Genomic DNA, 15,531 nt, shown 5'->3' with positions numbered 1-15,531 from the left:
CCGGATCCTGTTCCGGCAGGATCCGTCTCAAATTAAGCACTGCAGTAGATTGGACCGAGTGCAAAGCAATATCACAAGGCCCTTCTGCTCATAAACTTTATCTTCACAGAAAGCCAGGCTGGTGCTAGCTTAAGGCCACAGCCAGGCACCAATTGCAGAGTGACAGAGAGAGTAAAATAACGATTGAGTGCAGGTCAATTTGGAGAGATAAGTGCGAGAGAGGCAGACTACAGTAATGGAAGTTGCGAAGAGGTGCATAAGAATCTGATAAAGGGGGTGGAGGGGGGATGTGTGTGTGAGAGTGTATGTGTGTTTGTGAGTGTTCGTATATCTGTAGGCTTTTGTCTTATGTTCTGTGCGCAAGTATGTGTTTGTCTGTGTGTCTCTTTAGTATTTTCAAGTGTTTGTATTTCTGTCTCATGTACAGCATGTGTATATATTTTTGTCTGCGTATGGATGTGTGTGTGTGTGTGTGTGTGTGTGTGTGTGTGTGTGTGTGTGTGTGTGTGTGTGTGTGTGTGTGTGTGTGTGTGTGTGTGTGTCTTGGGAGTGTGTGGGTCTGATTGAAGAATGAATCCACTTTGTGGCAGAAAGGAGCCTGTCCATTATTGATGAGCCGCGATGCCACACACACGAACACACACACACGAACACACACACACACGAACAAACACACTGAGTCAATGAAGACCATAGGGAGACACACGCGCACACACACATGCGCAAGTAAACACACACCAGTATTAAAATCAGTCATTTCATTATCCCAGTATTGAAGGGCTTTGGGTTATAACATTAAATCACACACTGAGAGTCGCTCTTGCTTTCTGAATTTCATCTGTTTTGCATTCATCCCTTAGCTTTATGGCATACAGTTCCTACTTACAAATTAAACTTAGCCTACATTATAAGCTACCCTGCACAGTGAAAGATGTGGTAGACTACCCTTACTTTAGAATTTTGATGTGAACTTCCACGGCATCTTTGTCTCGCCCTTACAGAGGGAAAGGCGGAGCTATTATGATCTTGCTATTACCTATCCAATCGTATTACATCAACACAAAGTGCTTAGGGGGTTATGGGTTGATTTGGAATTGGGCAGTAGGTGTAGTGCTCTGTATCTCCCTCTCTCTATTCAATTCCATCTGCAATAGTGCTTTATTGGCAAGAAATACGTATGTAAAATTGCCAAAGCAAAGGATATTAAGGAATCATTGTTGTATAATAACCCCCCCCCTCTCTCCACCCTCTCTCTTACCTCCAGTCCTGAGGGATGACTTCAGGCAGACGCCAAGTGACGTTGTGGTGGCGGCAGGGGAGCCGGCAGTCATGGAGTGCATCCCCCCGCGGGGCCACCCGGAGCCCACCATCTCCTGGAAGAGGAATAACATGAAGGTCAACGACCACGACGAGAGGATCACTGTGAGTACTATCTACCTGTCTATATAAATATACCTCTGTTGCATCCTTCCATCATTTCATTATTGTGGCTTTCCAAAAAAGACAAAGGAGGCCTGCAATACTTTTTCCACATTTTGTTACGTTACAGACTTATTCTAAAATTGATTAAATTAATGTTTTTTCTCATCAAGCTACACACAATACCCCATAATGACAAAGTGAAAACAGGTTTTTATAAATTTTAGCAAATTTATAAAACAGAAAACACAGAAATACCTTATTTACATAAGTATTCAGACCCTTTGCTATGAGACTCAAAATTTAGCTCAGGTGCATCCTGTTTCCATTGATCATCCTTGAGATGTTTCTACAACTTGATTGGAGAACCACCAAGAACACAGTGGCCTCCATCATTCTTAAATGGAAGAAGTTTGGAACCATCAAGACTCTTCCTAGAGCTGGGCGCCAGGTCAAACTGAGCAATCGGGGGAGAAGGGCCTTGGTCAGGGAAGTGACCAACAACCCGATGGTCACTCTGACAGAGCTCCAGAGTTCCTCTGTGGAGATGGGAGAACCTTCCAGAAGGACAACCATCTCTGCAGCACTCCACCAATCAGGTATTTATGGTAGAGTGGCCAGACAGAAGCCATTTCTCAGTAAAAGGCACATGACAGCCCGCTTGGAGTTTGCCAAAAGGCACCTAAAGGACTCTCAGAGCATGAGAAACAAGATTCTCTGGTCTGATGAAATCAAGATTGAACTCTTTGGCCTGAATGCCAAGCATCATGTCTGGAGGAACCCTAGCACCATCCCTACAGTGAAGCAAGTTGGTGGCAGCATCATGCTGTGGGGATGTTTTTCAGCATTAGTGAGACTAGTCAGGATCGAGAAAAAGATGAACGGAGCAATGTACAGAGAGATTCTTGATGAAAACCTGCTCCAGAGCGCTCAGGATGTCAGACTGGTTCACCTTCCAACAGAACAACGACCCTAAGCACACAGCCAAGACAACGCAGGAGTGGCTTTGGGACAAGTCTCTGAATGTCCTTGAGTGGCTCAGCCAGAGCCCGGACTTGAACCCGATCGATCATCTCTGGAGAGACCTGAAAATAGCTGTGCAGCGATGCTCCCCATCCAATCTGACAGAGCTTGAGAGGATCTGCAGAGAAGAATGGGAGAAACTCCCCAAATACAGGTGTGCCATACTTGTAGCGTCATACCCAAGAAGAGTCAAGCCTGTAATCGCTGCCAAAGGTGCTTCAACAAAGTACTGAGTAAAGGGTCTGAATACTTGTGTAAATGTGATATTTCAGTTATTTATTTCGAAGTACCTGTTTTTGCTTTGTCGTTATGGGGTATTGTGTGTAGATTGATGAGGGAAAAAACGATTTAATCCATTTTAAAATAAGGCTGTAATGTAACAAAATGTGGAAAAAGTCAAGGGGTCTGAATAATTTCCGAATGCACTGTATATATATACACCTCAGTTTCATCTTTCTATCATTTCAGGGTTGTATCCATAGACTGTATGGTTGTATCCCTTTGTTTGGCAGCTGAACACTGGTCAATGCTATAATGGACAATTGTGTGTATGGAATTGCATAGATTTTTGATTATCGTCAATTATGGAAGTGAATTGATTATATGGCTCATTTAATTTAATCTATTTGAAGGTGTAATGACAAAAACAGACCCACCAGTACAACAGACCACCTTTCTGCTCTCCCTGAGACCTAAAGCACTCAGATACACTATATAATACACTACACACATAACTCACACTACAGTCACTTATCTATATAGAAGGCTTTGGGTATATGTATTCCACATTCGTCAATGTGGAGGTTCTCTCAATGTCAAGTACAAGCACATGAATGAGAGGAATAGTCAGGGGGGGGATGGGAGAGAGAAATAGAGAGAGTGGAGTGAGGTGAGGTTGGAGAGAGAGACAGAAACGGAAAGAGATAGTGGCAATTCGATGCTAGGGGTATGGAGAGAGAGAGATTGAGAGGGTGAGAGAGAAAAATAGATAAACAGACACAGATAACCAGACCAAATGCCTAAAGATGTTGTTTGCTTAATAAACAACATGATAGAGTGAATGGGCTTGGGGACACGACAAGCACATCATCATGCTTCCTTCCCCCTGTAGTGGCTTTTAAGGGGACACTGGTGGCTTACTTCTTGACTAACATGCTTGTTTGTTTATTCTCTCTCTCTCTCTCTAGATTCGAGGAGGAAAGCTGATGATTTCGAACACGAGGAAAAGCGACGCAGGCATGTTTGTGTGTGTGGGCACCAATATGGTGGGGGAACGAGACAGCGACCCAGCAGAACTAGTGGTGTTTGGTAAGTGGAGTTTACGTTCAGATGACCTTGCTTTCCCTGGTTCTGTGTTTTCTCTGGTCCTCTCTAATTTCTACTGTGAATTCATCATCTTTTCCCGACTTCTTTCACTCTCCAATCTTGTCCTACTTTTATTTATTTCTCTCTCTCTCTCACTTACTGTACGTTGTTTTCTCTCTGACCATATCTCTCTCTCGTCTGTCAGAGCGGCCCATGTTCGTTAAGCGTCCTGTGAACCAGGTGGTGTTGGCTGATGACACGGTGGACTTCCTGTGTGAGGCCCACGGAGACCCCGCCCCCACCATCCGCTGGAGGAGAGAGGAAGGAGAGCTGCCCCGTGGCAGGTGAGGACGAGAGAGAGAGAGCGAGCGAGAGAGAGAGAGAGAGAGAGAGAGAGAGAGAGAGAGAGAGAGAGAGAGAGAGAGAGAGAGAGAGAGAGAGAGAGAGAGAGAGAGAGAGAGAGAGAGAGAGAGAGAGAGAGAGAGAGAGAGAGAGAGAGAGAGAGAGAGAGAGAGAGAGAGAGAGAGAGAGAGAGAGAGAGAGAGAGAGAGAGAGAGAGAGAGAGAGAGAGAGGAGAGAGAGAGAGAGAGAGAGAAGAGAGAGAGAGAGAGAGAGAGAGAGAGAGAGAGAGAGAGAGAGAGAGAGAGAGAGAGAGAGAGAGAGAGAGAGAGAGAGAATTACCATGCTATCATTCTACATATTCACCCTGGTCTGTTGTTGTTGCAGGTCAGATATACGCAGTGACCACAGCCTGCGTCTGACCCAGGTCCGGGCTGAGGACGAGGGCACCTACATCTGTGTATCTGAGAACAGCGTGGGCAAGGCAGAGGCATCGGGCAGCCTGCAGGTCCATGGTAAGAGCAGGCACAACATACATTAATATGGGCATGAGTGACACACACACACATACTGTATCTTATGTAAAGTTGACAGGCATTATTAAAGGAAGTTTAGTTCCGTTTCAGCAGCATTTGACTCCATCAATAATGACTTGGGTCTCCTGCACTTTTTGACATTTTACTTTTGGAACCCTCCACACACACACAAACACACACACACACACACGAAAATACACACATGCGTGTGCGCATACACACACATAAGTAAAGACACAGGCGCACACACACACACCAATAGGAGTTTATGGCATGGAGTCGCATGGGGATTATTCTGTGTGAATGTTGGCAAAATTATTTAGTTTGGAGAGTGCAGCTGCAATATTAATGGCATATGCTAGTGTGTGTGTGTGTATGTGTCATTTTTTACCTATAGCCATCAAACCATAATATCTAGCCATAGCAGGGGTTGAGGTTAATTTCAAGATGAATAGAAATTCTGCTTGAAAATTGAAAATGGCATTTATTTATTTTTCACTTCCTGATTTGACTAAATTGACTCCAGCCGGAGACATACTACAACCCTCCAACCTGAGCCATACTACATCAAACATAATCTAATGATGATACACTAAATCTTGGTTCATTGGACTGCACTGCTCATTAAATCAAGTCTCAACTCAACACATCTCATTTTCATTCATCTCTTTCTTTTTTCTCTCCGCTCCATTTTTCTCCATCTCTCCATTCCAGTGGGTCCATTCAGTAAGTACACCATTTCATCTCGTGTGTGTGTGTGTGTCGGGAGGAGGGCAAGGAATTATCTGATTCCATGCGGTTGCCATAGAGATGTAGGATCTTAATTTGAGCCAGTTTGGTACAGCAGGAAAATAATCCTGCAGCAACAGGAAATGTGAATTATTATGTGGATTATTAATGGAAATTTTTGTAGGGTTGATACATTTTTTTGTCAGGGCAAATCAAGTCTGAATTTTCAGACTGGAAATTATAAACTTTAGAAACCTTTTAAAAACTTAAATACACAACAAGTTTGCTGTGTAGGAAAATTCTCAGCAACAAAATACTGATCAAATTAAGATACTACATCTGTATTGGGCATAGTAGAAACCTGTCATTTGCTTTTATACTGTATGATTGGCGTCTCGGTGAACGGGGTAAAAGTCAATATTCATTAAGCGCCCCTGACAGCCCTTTCAAATCATACTCTGACAATACCATATATGGACGTGGCTCAACGTCAGCAATCCAATCAGCTTCGAGTTCATCTACAAAATGGTCTGTACTATAGATAGTCTTCACTATATATACAGCAACAACCACCGACACATTAACCATAAACATTGAAATGCAAAAAAGGATCATTGGATCAAACTGGCCTGTGATATTGACGCATGCAGAGCTAGCCTTTTCTGTACACCTACAACGACATACACCATGGTTGACTTGTAACTTGCAATCCCCACGGTTATATCCGCAGTGCGGGCGGGTTTAGGTTCATGAAAATATTGTGTGGATGAAAGGCGGATGGATGGCGGTCGGGTTGAATAAAGGGAAAACATACTTAAGAAAATACATACTCTGTAGCTCTGTAGCTCAATTGGTAGAGCATGGCGCTTGTAACGCCAGGGTAGTGGGTTCGATCCCCAGGACCACCCATACGTAAAAATGTATGCACACATGACTGTATGTCGCTTTGGATAAAAGCGTCTGCTAAATGGCTTATTATTATTATTATTATAATTATTATATTATATTATTATAAATTTATAATTATTGTGCAATTGATATCTATAGGCTACATTAAGGTTTTTCTTTTATTATTTTAGGTTATCTGGCATTAGTGTGTAAGCCTAAGCTTTAGGGCCTAACTTTATGCGCACCAATAGCCAAACGCTTTTGGCAATGGGCAGAAAAAGTTAACATCGATCCACTGAGGCAAAAAGGACAATGCCGGAGTTTAATTCAATAAGAGAAAAGCTGGGAAATGGAGAGTTGAAAATAAAGAGAAGGGAGGGCCAGAAAAGTAATGTTTGGGAAAGAGGATGATAGCAGTGTGATGATTATGAGGCGCTATACAAATCCGACTGTCACAAGACGGGGACTTTAAATAGGCCTATGGCACATCAAGGGAACTGTAGCCTACTGTTCAGATGGGTTAAATGGAAACTGAAATCTAGACACTGACTGTGGGTCTATAACCTCTCACAGTCTTAATATTAACTCCTGCAGAATTAAGCATTTCTTGCAGTAAAATGATACACCAAATGCAAATTTTTACTTGGGAACAAGAGTGGAGAAATATGATTTATTTCTTTCAGCATCTTGAGAAAATGCTAATGCGCAGTTAGGGACCATCTGTAGAAGTGCTATCTTTATCAGCATCATAATATACAATATTTCAATCACATAAAATATGCATCCAAGCCGAACTGAGATCTTATCAGAAACATGTTGAGTTGTTTTTACAGCTTTCTATTTCCTTACAACCGGTCAAACTGATGTGATTTTGTACAGGTTATTGCATTTTCTACCCGGTCCCTAAACGTCTTTGCTCCGCGAAAAAAGCAGAGATGACAGAGAACTTTACCGATGTCAACCAGATTAAACTATTAATTCTATAATTTATGGCATTAGTCTGGTAAGCAAGGGTTTATTTAGTCTCCCAAGGCAACATATAATGAAAGAAGAGGAGCTGCATGTATCTAATTATAGACAAGCTGACTAACAAATAGCCTACCAAAATATCAGAAATTAAATCAGAGACATATCTAAATTACAGTGCCTTCAGAAAGTTGTCATACCCCTTATTCCACAGTGTTACAGCCTGAATTCAAAATTGATTTAATTGATTTTTTTTCCCCACCCATCTATGCAGAATACACCATAATGAAAAAGTGAAAACATGTTTTTAGAAATGTTTGCAAAGTTATTGAAAATGAAATACAGTGGCTTGCAAAAGTATTCACCCCCCTTGGCATTTTTCCTATTTTGTTGCCTTACAACGTGGAATTAAAATGGATTTTTTGGGGTTTGTATCATTTGATTTACAGAACATGCCTACCACTTTGAAGATGAAAAATATATTTGGGTGTGAAACAAACAAGAAATAAGACAAAAAAACAGAACTTGAGCGTGCATAACTATTCACCCCCCGAAAGTCAATACTTTGTAGAGCCACCTTTTGCAGCAATTACAGCTGCAAGTCTCTTGGGGTATGTCTCTATAAGCTTGGCACATCTAGCCACTGGGATTTTTGCCCATTCTTCAAGGCAAAACTGCTCCAGCTCCTTCAAGTTGGATGGGTTCCGCTGGTGTACAGCAATCTTTAAGTCATACCTATGTCTCCTGAGTGGCGCAGTGGTCTAAGGCACTGCATCGCAGTGCTAGCTGTGCCACTAGAGATCCTGGTTCGAATCCAGGCTCTGTCGTAGCCGGCCGTGACCGGGAGACCCATGGGGCGGCGCGCAATTGGCCCAGCGTCGTCCAGGGTAGGGGAGGGAATGGCCGGCAGGGATGTAGCTCAGTTGATAGAGCATGGCGTTTGCAACGCCAGGGTTGTGGGTTCGATTCCCACAGGGGGTATGAAAAAAAAAATAATAATAATGTAAGTCGCTCTGGATAAGAGCGTCTGCTAAATGACGTAAATGTAAATGTAAATACCACAGATTCTCAATTGGATTGAGGTCTGGGCTTTGACTAGGCCATTCCAAGACATTTAAATGTTTCCCCTTAAACCACTTGAGTGGTGCTTTAGCAGTATGCTTAGGGTCATTGTCCTGCTGGAAGGTGAACCTCCGTCCCAGTCTCAAATATCTGGAAGACTGAAACAGGTTTCCCTCAAGAATTTCCCTGTATTTAGCGCCATCCATCATTCCTTCAATTTTGACCAGTTTCCCAGTCCCTGCCGATGAAAAACATGGTGTTCTCGGGGTGATGAGAGAAGTTGGGTTTGCGCCAGACATAGCGTTTTCCTTGATGGCCAAAAAGCTCAATTTTAGTCTCATCTGACCAGAGTACCTTCTTCCATATGTTTGGGGAGTCTCCCACATGCCTTTTGGGGAACACCAAACGTGTTTGCTTATTTTTTTCTTTAAGCAATGGCTTTTTTTCTGGCCACTCTTCCGTAAAGCCCAGCTCTGTGGAGTGTACGGCTTAAAGTGGTCCTATGGACAGATACTCCAATCTCCACTGTGGAGCTTTGCAGCTCCTTCAGGGTTATCTTTGGTCTCTTTGTTTTCTCTCTGATTAATGCCCTACTTGCCTGAGTTTTGGTGGGCGGCCCTCTCTTGGCAGGTTTGTTGTGGTGCCATATTCTTTACATTTTTTAATAATGGATTTAATGGTGCTCCGTGGGATGTTCAACGTTTCGGATATTTTTTTATAACCAAACCCTGATCTGTACTTCTCCACAACTTTGTCCCTGACCTGTTTGGAGAGCTCCTTGGTCTTCATGGTTCCACTTGCTTGGTGGTGCCCCTTGCTTAGTGGTGTTGCAGACTCTGGGGCCTTTCAGAACAGGTGTGTATATATACTGAAATCATGTGACAGATCATGTGACACTTAGATTGCACACAGGTGGACTTTATTTAACTAATTATGTGACTTCTGAAGGTAAGTGGTTGCACCAGATCTTATTTAGGGGCTTCATAGCAAAGGGAGTGAATACATATGCACGCACCACCTTTCCGTTATTTATTTTGTCAAATTGTTATTTTTTTCATTTCACTTCACCAATTTGGACTATTTTGTGTATGTCCATTACATGAAATCCAAATAAAAATCCATTTAAATTACAGGTTGTAATGCAACAAAATAGGAAAAAAACGCCAAGGGGGATGAATACTTTTGCAAGGCACTGTCTCCTGTAGGTGTGTCTTTGGATACTGTAGCAAGACACTGTATTAATAGCGTTTGGGTGTGTTTTAAATTACGACTGGGTCTACTCCAGCGTGTGTGTGTGTCTGTTGTCTGTCTGTGTCACTGTGTGACTGTGACAGCTGCCTGTCACTCTTCGCCCCTGAGGAGGCTTTCTCCGAGGACACGGCTGTCCTTTGTTACTTACTGTGTGTTCCTGTGTGTGTGTGTGTGTGTGTGTGTGTGTGTGTGTGTGTGTGTGTGTGTGTGTGTGTGTTAAGACAGCTTGAGAAAGAGAACTGACTGTTCTTGTGTGTGTGTGTGTGTAAGACAGCTTGTTTGCGTTTGTCTGTTTGAATGTGTGTATGAACATCACAAGAGCAATTACAAGCGCAGATGACTGCTGGACAGACCATAGTCTAATTCGCTCCACTATGTCCATCCGACTCATGCGGACAAGGAGGGTGCAGAAAAAGCTGAACCGGCTAAGGTTTGACATTAAAAGTCTGGGTGATGCCAGCAAATGACCACACCTCCAGACTGTTCTTGGTGCAGAACTGCACAATGAATATCCTGAGGATATTGGAACACACTAGAGCATGCTCAAGTTCACCAACCTTAACGCCTGCCAGGACTCCCTCGGCTATAAGACCAAAAAGCACAAGGACTGGTTTGATGAGAATGACTCTGAAATTGAACAGCTCATTGGCACCAAGCAGAGAACCTTCTGTGCCTGGCAGAACGATATCAACTGCAGGGCCACAAGAGAAGCTCATGCCAGAGCGAAGGCAGTTGTCCAACACCAGGTGAGGGAACTAAAAAACAAATGGTGGACAGAAAAGGCCCTGGAGATCCAGCAGCTGGCAGACTCTGGAGATTCCAGAGGCTTTTATGACGCCACCAAGGATGGTATACGGACCCAGTTACCGCGTCCCAAACCCCCTTCGCTCAAAAGATGGCCAAAAGCTGCAGAAGGAATGACGAATATATTCAATCCACGTGGAAAGAGCACTTTGATGAGATCCTCAACAGAAGGATAGCAGTTGAGGTAGAGGTCAATGATCACATCGATATGGGACAAGGAGGAAATTCCTGCAGAACTCAGGGACGCACTAATGGTCACCATTTTTTTAAAATGGGTACCAAGCAGACTGTGGGAACTATTGTGGCATCTCCCTCCTGTCCACCACCGGGAAAACACTTACACGCATACTGGCCAACCGACTCCTTCCCCTGTCAGGAGAAATCCTCCCAAATCAAATTAACAAAAAAAATATTGGTCACATACACATATTTAGCAGATGTTATTGCGGGTGTAGTGAAATGTTTGTGTTCCTAGCTCCAACAGTGCAGTAGTATCTAACAATACACAACAATATACACAAAGCTAAAAGTAAAATAATGGAATTAAGAAATATATCAATATTAGGACAGCAATGTTGGAGTCCGGAGTATATATATACAGTACCAGTCAAAAGTTTGTACACACCTACTCATTCAAGGGTTTTTCTTTATTTTTACTATTTTCTACATTGTAGAATAATAGTGAAGACATAAAAATTATGAAATAACACATATGGAATCATGTAGTAACCAAAAAAGTGTTAAACAAATCAAAATATATTTTTTATATTTGAGATTCTTCAAAGTAGCCACCCTTTGCCTTGATGACAGCTTTGCACACTCTTGGCATTCTCTCAACCAGCTTCATGAGGAATGCTTTTCCAACAGTCTTGATGGAGTTCCCACATATGCTGAGCACTTGTTGGCTGCTTTTCCTTTACTCTGCGGTCCAACTCATCCCAAACCATCTCAATTGGGTTGAGGTCGGATGATTTTGGAGGCCAGGTCATCTGATGCAGCACTCCATCACTCTCCTTGGTCAAATAGCCCTTACACAGCCTGGAGGTGTGTTTTGGGTCATTGTCCTGTTGAAAAACAAATGATAAGCGCAAACCAGATGGAATGGTGTATCGCTGCAGAATGCTGTGGTAGCCATGTTGGTTAAGCGTGCCTTGAATTCTAAATAAATCACAGACTGTGTCACCAGCAAAGCACCCCCACACCATCACACCACCCCCTCCATGCTTCACGGTGGGAACCACACATGCAGAGATCATCCGTTCACCTACTCTCCGTCTCACAAAGACACGACGGTTGGAACCAAAAATCTCAAATTTGGACAGATTTTCACCAATCTAATGTCCATTGCTCATGTTTCTTGGCCCAAGCAAGTCTCTTCTTCTTATTGGTGTCCTTTAGTAGTGGTTTCTTTGCAGCAATTCGACAATGAAGGCCTGATTCACGCAGTCTCCTCTGAACAGTTGATGTTGAGATGTGTCTGTTACTTGAACTCTGTGAAGCATTTCAAGGCATTCAAGGCCAAACTCTTCAACCTGAACAAATTCAAGGCCAAGAGCAAAGTCACCAACACTTCCATTGTGTAGCTCCAGTATGCAGATGATAACGCTATCACTGCCCACTGCAGTGCAACCTGGATGCTTTCACAAAGGCAGACAAGCTTCTCAGTCTGGCCCTAAACATAAAAATGACAAAAATCCTCCACCAACTCAACTGCTCAACACCAGCTCCGATGGACTGGCCATGTTGTCAGGATGCCCAACTCTCGCCTCCCGAAACAGGTCCTGTATTCACAACTAAACGCAGGACAGCGGGCTCCTGGAGGACAAAAGAAGCGGTACAAGGACAACCTAAAGACTAACCTCAAAATGTTCCACATAAACATCTCCAGCTGGGAGGAGACTGCGAAAAGATAGGTTGACATGGAGGAAAACTGTCCAAGAAAGAGTAGCACGTTATGAAAAAGATCTCCACCATGCCGCAGAAGACAAGCGGCAACTTCGAAAGGAGAGACTTTCCATCAATGCCCAACCACCACCACTCACCCCTGCCCACACTGCAGCAAAATATGTGGCTCCCAGATCGGCCTCTTCCGCCATCTGAAGACCTACAAGCAGGACCCATCAGGAGGACAATCATACTCGACCCCAAGTGATCGCGATGATGATGTGTGTGTGTGTGTGTGTGTGTGTGTGTGTGTGAGAGAGAGCCCCCTCTCTCTTAGTGCATGGTTTTAGATTGTCTGTTGTAAACTCTTTGTCTGCTGCTGTTTGATTTAGAGGCCTGCTGTGAGTTGCTGTGTTCCATACGACTTCAACACTGAAACTAACTGCACACTGATCTGGCCTAGCATAAGCACAGTATGTGGGGGCTGAGGAGTCAGTTGAAAAGTACTTTACACACAAAGACACACACACACTTCCTTGTGAAGATGCATCTGTATACACACACACACACACACACACAGACACACACACACACACACAGCTGCTTTACCTCCCTCTGACCACCACTCTCCTTCGTAACAGACCTCCTTCACTTATCTTATCACAAAGAAAGAGTCATGGACTCCCACAGTCTAAAATAGACTCTCTTATGCATGTCTCCCCAGTTATGTATGTACTTACTTGCAATAGGCACTTAAAATAAGTAAACAGACTCCGTTTTTGAAATTCAAAGCAAGTATCTCTATAATTTTTGAAAGAAATAATTTTTCTCCAGCCCCATCCCTCAGCTTCAAACCAAACAAAGTGGCTAATTCCTTTGGCTGTCAAACAAATTCAGGATTGTGGCTTTAAAGATCGAACTTAGATTCTTAAAACGTGTAGGAGGCGGAAGCCATTTCTAATTTCTTCCCTATGACACATCTGATACGTTTACTCAATTCTGGTGTTATGTATATTTTAGATCCGCCATTACAGTGTGTTCCCCAATGTGCTATCCCATGTGAGAACATTAATGCTTCTCCCTTTTCCCTCCCTGAAGCTCAGCGCTGTAGCGCTGTGCCTATTATGGCTAATAATTTATTGTAGCCATAGGCGATGTGTGAGAGAATGTGTCTCCTCAAATCAAGCATCGTCGTTGTTATTCTCAAGATGGAGCTTCAGAGGGAAAAAAGTCCCAGTTAAAAAAAACACTGAAAGTAGCTGGATTTGCGCTTAGTCAAGTTGTCTTAATCAAACCCCTTGTCTAGTGTGGAGTGGATTTGTTTTGTTGGTATTGTTGTCGATAAATCATCAAGGTGTGTTGTCTTTGTGTGTGCGTCTCTGTCTGTGGGCGCACAAGCCTTGGGTGAGGTAGCATAAGATGTGGTTATTACGTTGCGTTTCTGCCCTTTCAGCGCTTTCATCAGCCGTGTGAATGGGATCGAATCAATAGGGGCGCATGCCCCGGAGATAGCTACGTAGACAGAAAAGAGGGATACATAGATTGTCGTTTGCTGGTGTTACTTTTGTTTGCTAGCTAGCTAGCTCTTCTTCTGCCCCACAGCTCGTAGCCCAAATGACAGACAGCAGGGAATGTGTTTCAGATCTTGTTGACCTTTGGGGTCGGCATGTGGCGTCTCGTTTGACCCCTGAACACGACCCACTGCGACCTCTGCTAGGGGTCTATTTTGGGGGTGATCTATCTGGTTGTTGCCATGCTAACCATGCCCGTCCCGCTGTGCGAAGAGCGAGGATGGCAGGAAGAAGGGGTAGCTTTTTCTGTTGGGTGTCGTTAGGGGAGAATGAAAGCTCGTGGTAGGCCTACACACTTCGGAAATAGAGCAACCATCCTGAAATAAACACACCTCACAAAGTGAAAATACACACAGGGCAGTTAACCAAAGGTGGTTATAGCTTTTCTGTTAGACTAACTGCTCTAGGTGGGTCGATAGTGATTGCTGGGGTCTGGCTCCTCTATTGGTTTGATGAATTGAAAGGAAATGAGAGCAGAGGTAAAATGGATGCTGCCCAAAGGCACTATTAATGTTCTATGTCAGGACCTGTCTCTCACTCTCTTTTCCTTTCTCTCTCTCTACCTCTCATTCACTCTACTCTCTCTACCCCCTCTCCTTCTCTCTACTCCTCCTTCTCTTTACCCCCTGGCCTTCATCTCTATCTGCTCTCTAATTGAGAGTGAAAGTGAAATAAGAGAGATGGATCAGCCAGGGAGATGAGAAATCAATTAGGCACCACAAGGGCAAAGGTGACATCATTACGCATTCAGTCCCTCCGCAATAATAGACAATAGCTGGTGGTGTGATCAATAGCTATCAAGAGGCTGTGTGTGTGTGTGTGTGTGTGTGTGTGTGTGTGTGTGTGGACGTGTTTAACTATACTTGTGGGGACCAGAAGTCCCCACAAGAATAGTAAACCAAGAAAAATCTGCCCAACTGTGGACATTTTGTTGGTCCCCACAAGGTCAAATGCTATTTCTAGGGGGTTTAGCGTTAAGGTTAGAATTAGTGTTAGGGTTAGAATTAGGGTTAGGAGCTAGGGTTAGGTTTAGGGTTAAGGTTATGTTTTAGGTTAGGGTAAGGGTATGGGTTAGGGTTAGGGAAAATATGATTTTGAATGGGACTGAATTCTATTTCCCCACAAGGTTAGCTGTGTGTGTGTGTGTGTGTGTGTGTGTGTGTGTGTGTGTGTGTGTGTGTGTGTGTGTGTGTGTGTGTGTGTGTGTGTGTGTGTGTGTGTGTGTGTGTGTGTGTGTGTGTGTGTGTGTGTGTGTGTGCGTGTGAGAAGTTTCATTCTCCTCATCCCCATTTTATTATTTTCATCCTTCAAAGATATCTGAATACAAGGTCCTAGATCAAGAAGTGACCGCCAAACGTCCAGATTTGTGTACATGACTGGGTAGGGTAGAGAGGTATGGTGGGCTCCTCGATATGCTCCAGTAGCTCATCGGGGTGGTGGTGGGGGCAATGAGAATTCCACTAACCAGGGCTAACTAGCTGACAGTTACCCTGGATCACTTTCTTGTAAGGATTGCTTTGAAAAACTATGCAAGTCCTATTAGTTGCGGTGGCTAATGCTCGGGTTAGCATCACAATGGTAGTATGACGAAGCCCGTTGGGAATAGGATGGATTTTCAACATGAACAGTTTCTTCATGAGAGGACTGCAAAACACAAGCCCATGAAATATGTGTGGACTTGTTTTCTTACGCAAATTGAAGAAACCATGCACAGGTCGAATGTCGTCGCATTAGCGACATGAAAACGAGTACAT

The 15,531-nt window shown here is 43.6% G+C and overlaps 1 protein-coding gene across 5 annotated transcripts in view; it reads left to right on the top strand.

The window, feature by feature from the left end:
• Nucleotides 1-15,531, top strand: part of LOC121579313 (roundabout homolog 3) — a 291,922-nt gene that overhangs the window by 226,141 nt on the left and 50,250 nt on the right. For 3 of the 5 annotated variants that reach the window (XM_041893799.2, XM_041893797.2, XM_041893802.1), the window contains exons 3-7: nt 1,265-1,422; nt 3,630-3,750; nt 3,953-4,091; nt 4,474-4,601; nt 5,337-5,348. In XM_041893799.2, the coding sequence (XP_041749733.1) occupies nt 1,265-1,422; nt 3,630-3,750; nt 3,953-4,091; nt 4,474-4,601; nt 5,337-5,348 (558 nt within the window). The remainder of the gene's footprint in view (nt 1-1,264; nt 1,423-3,629; nt 3,751-3,952; nt 4,092-4,473; nt 4,602-5,336; nt 5,349-15,531) is intronic. The other 2 variants (XM_041893800.2, XM_041893798.2) reach the window with 1 other exon arrangement.

Source organism: Coregonus clupeaformis, chromosome 13 (genome assembly GCF_020615455.1).
Source record: "Coregonus clupeaformis isolate EN_2021a chromosome 13, ASM2061545v1, whole genome shotgun sequence".
Lineage (NCBI taxonomy): Eukaryota > Metazoa > Chordata > Actinopteri > Salmoniformes > Salmonidae > Coregonus > Coregonus clupeaformis.
Note: the sequence above shows the minus strand (reverse complement) of the source record. Positions and strands in the feature narration are given on the sequence as shown.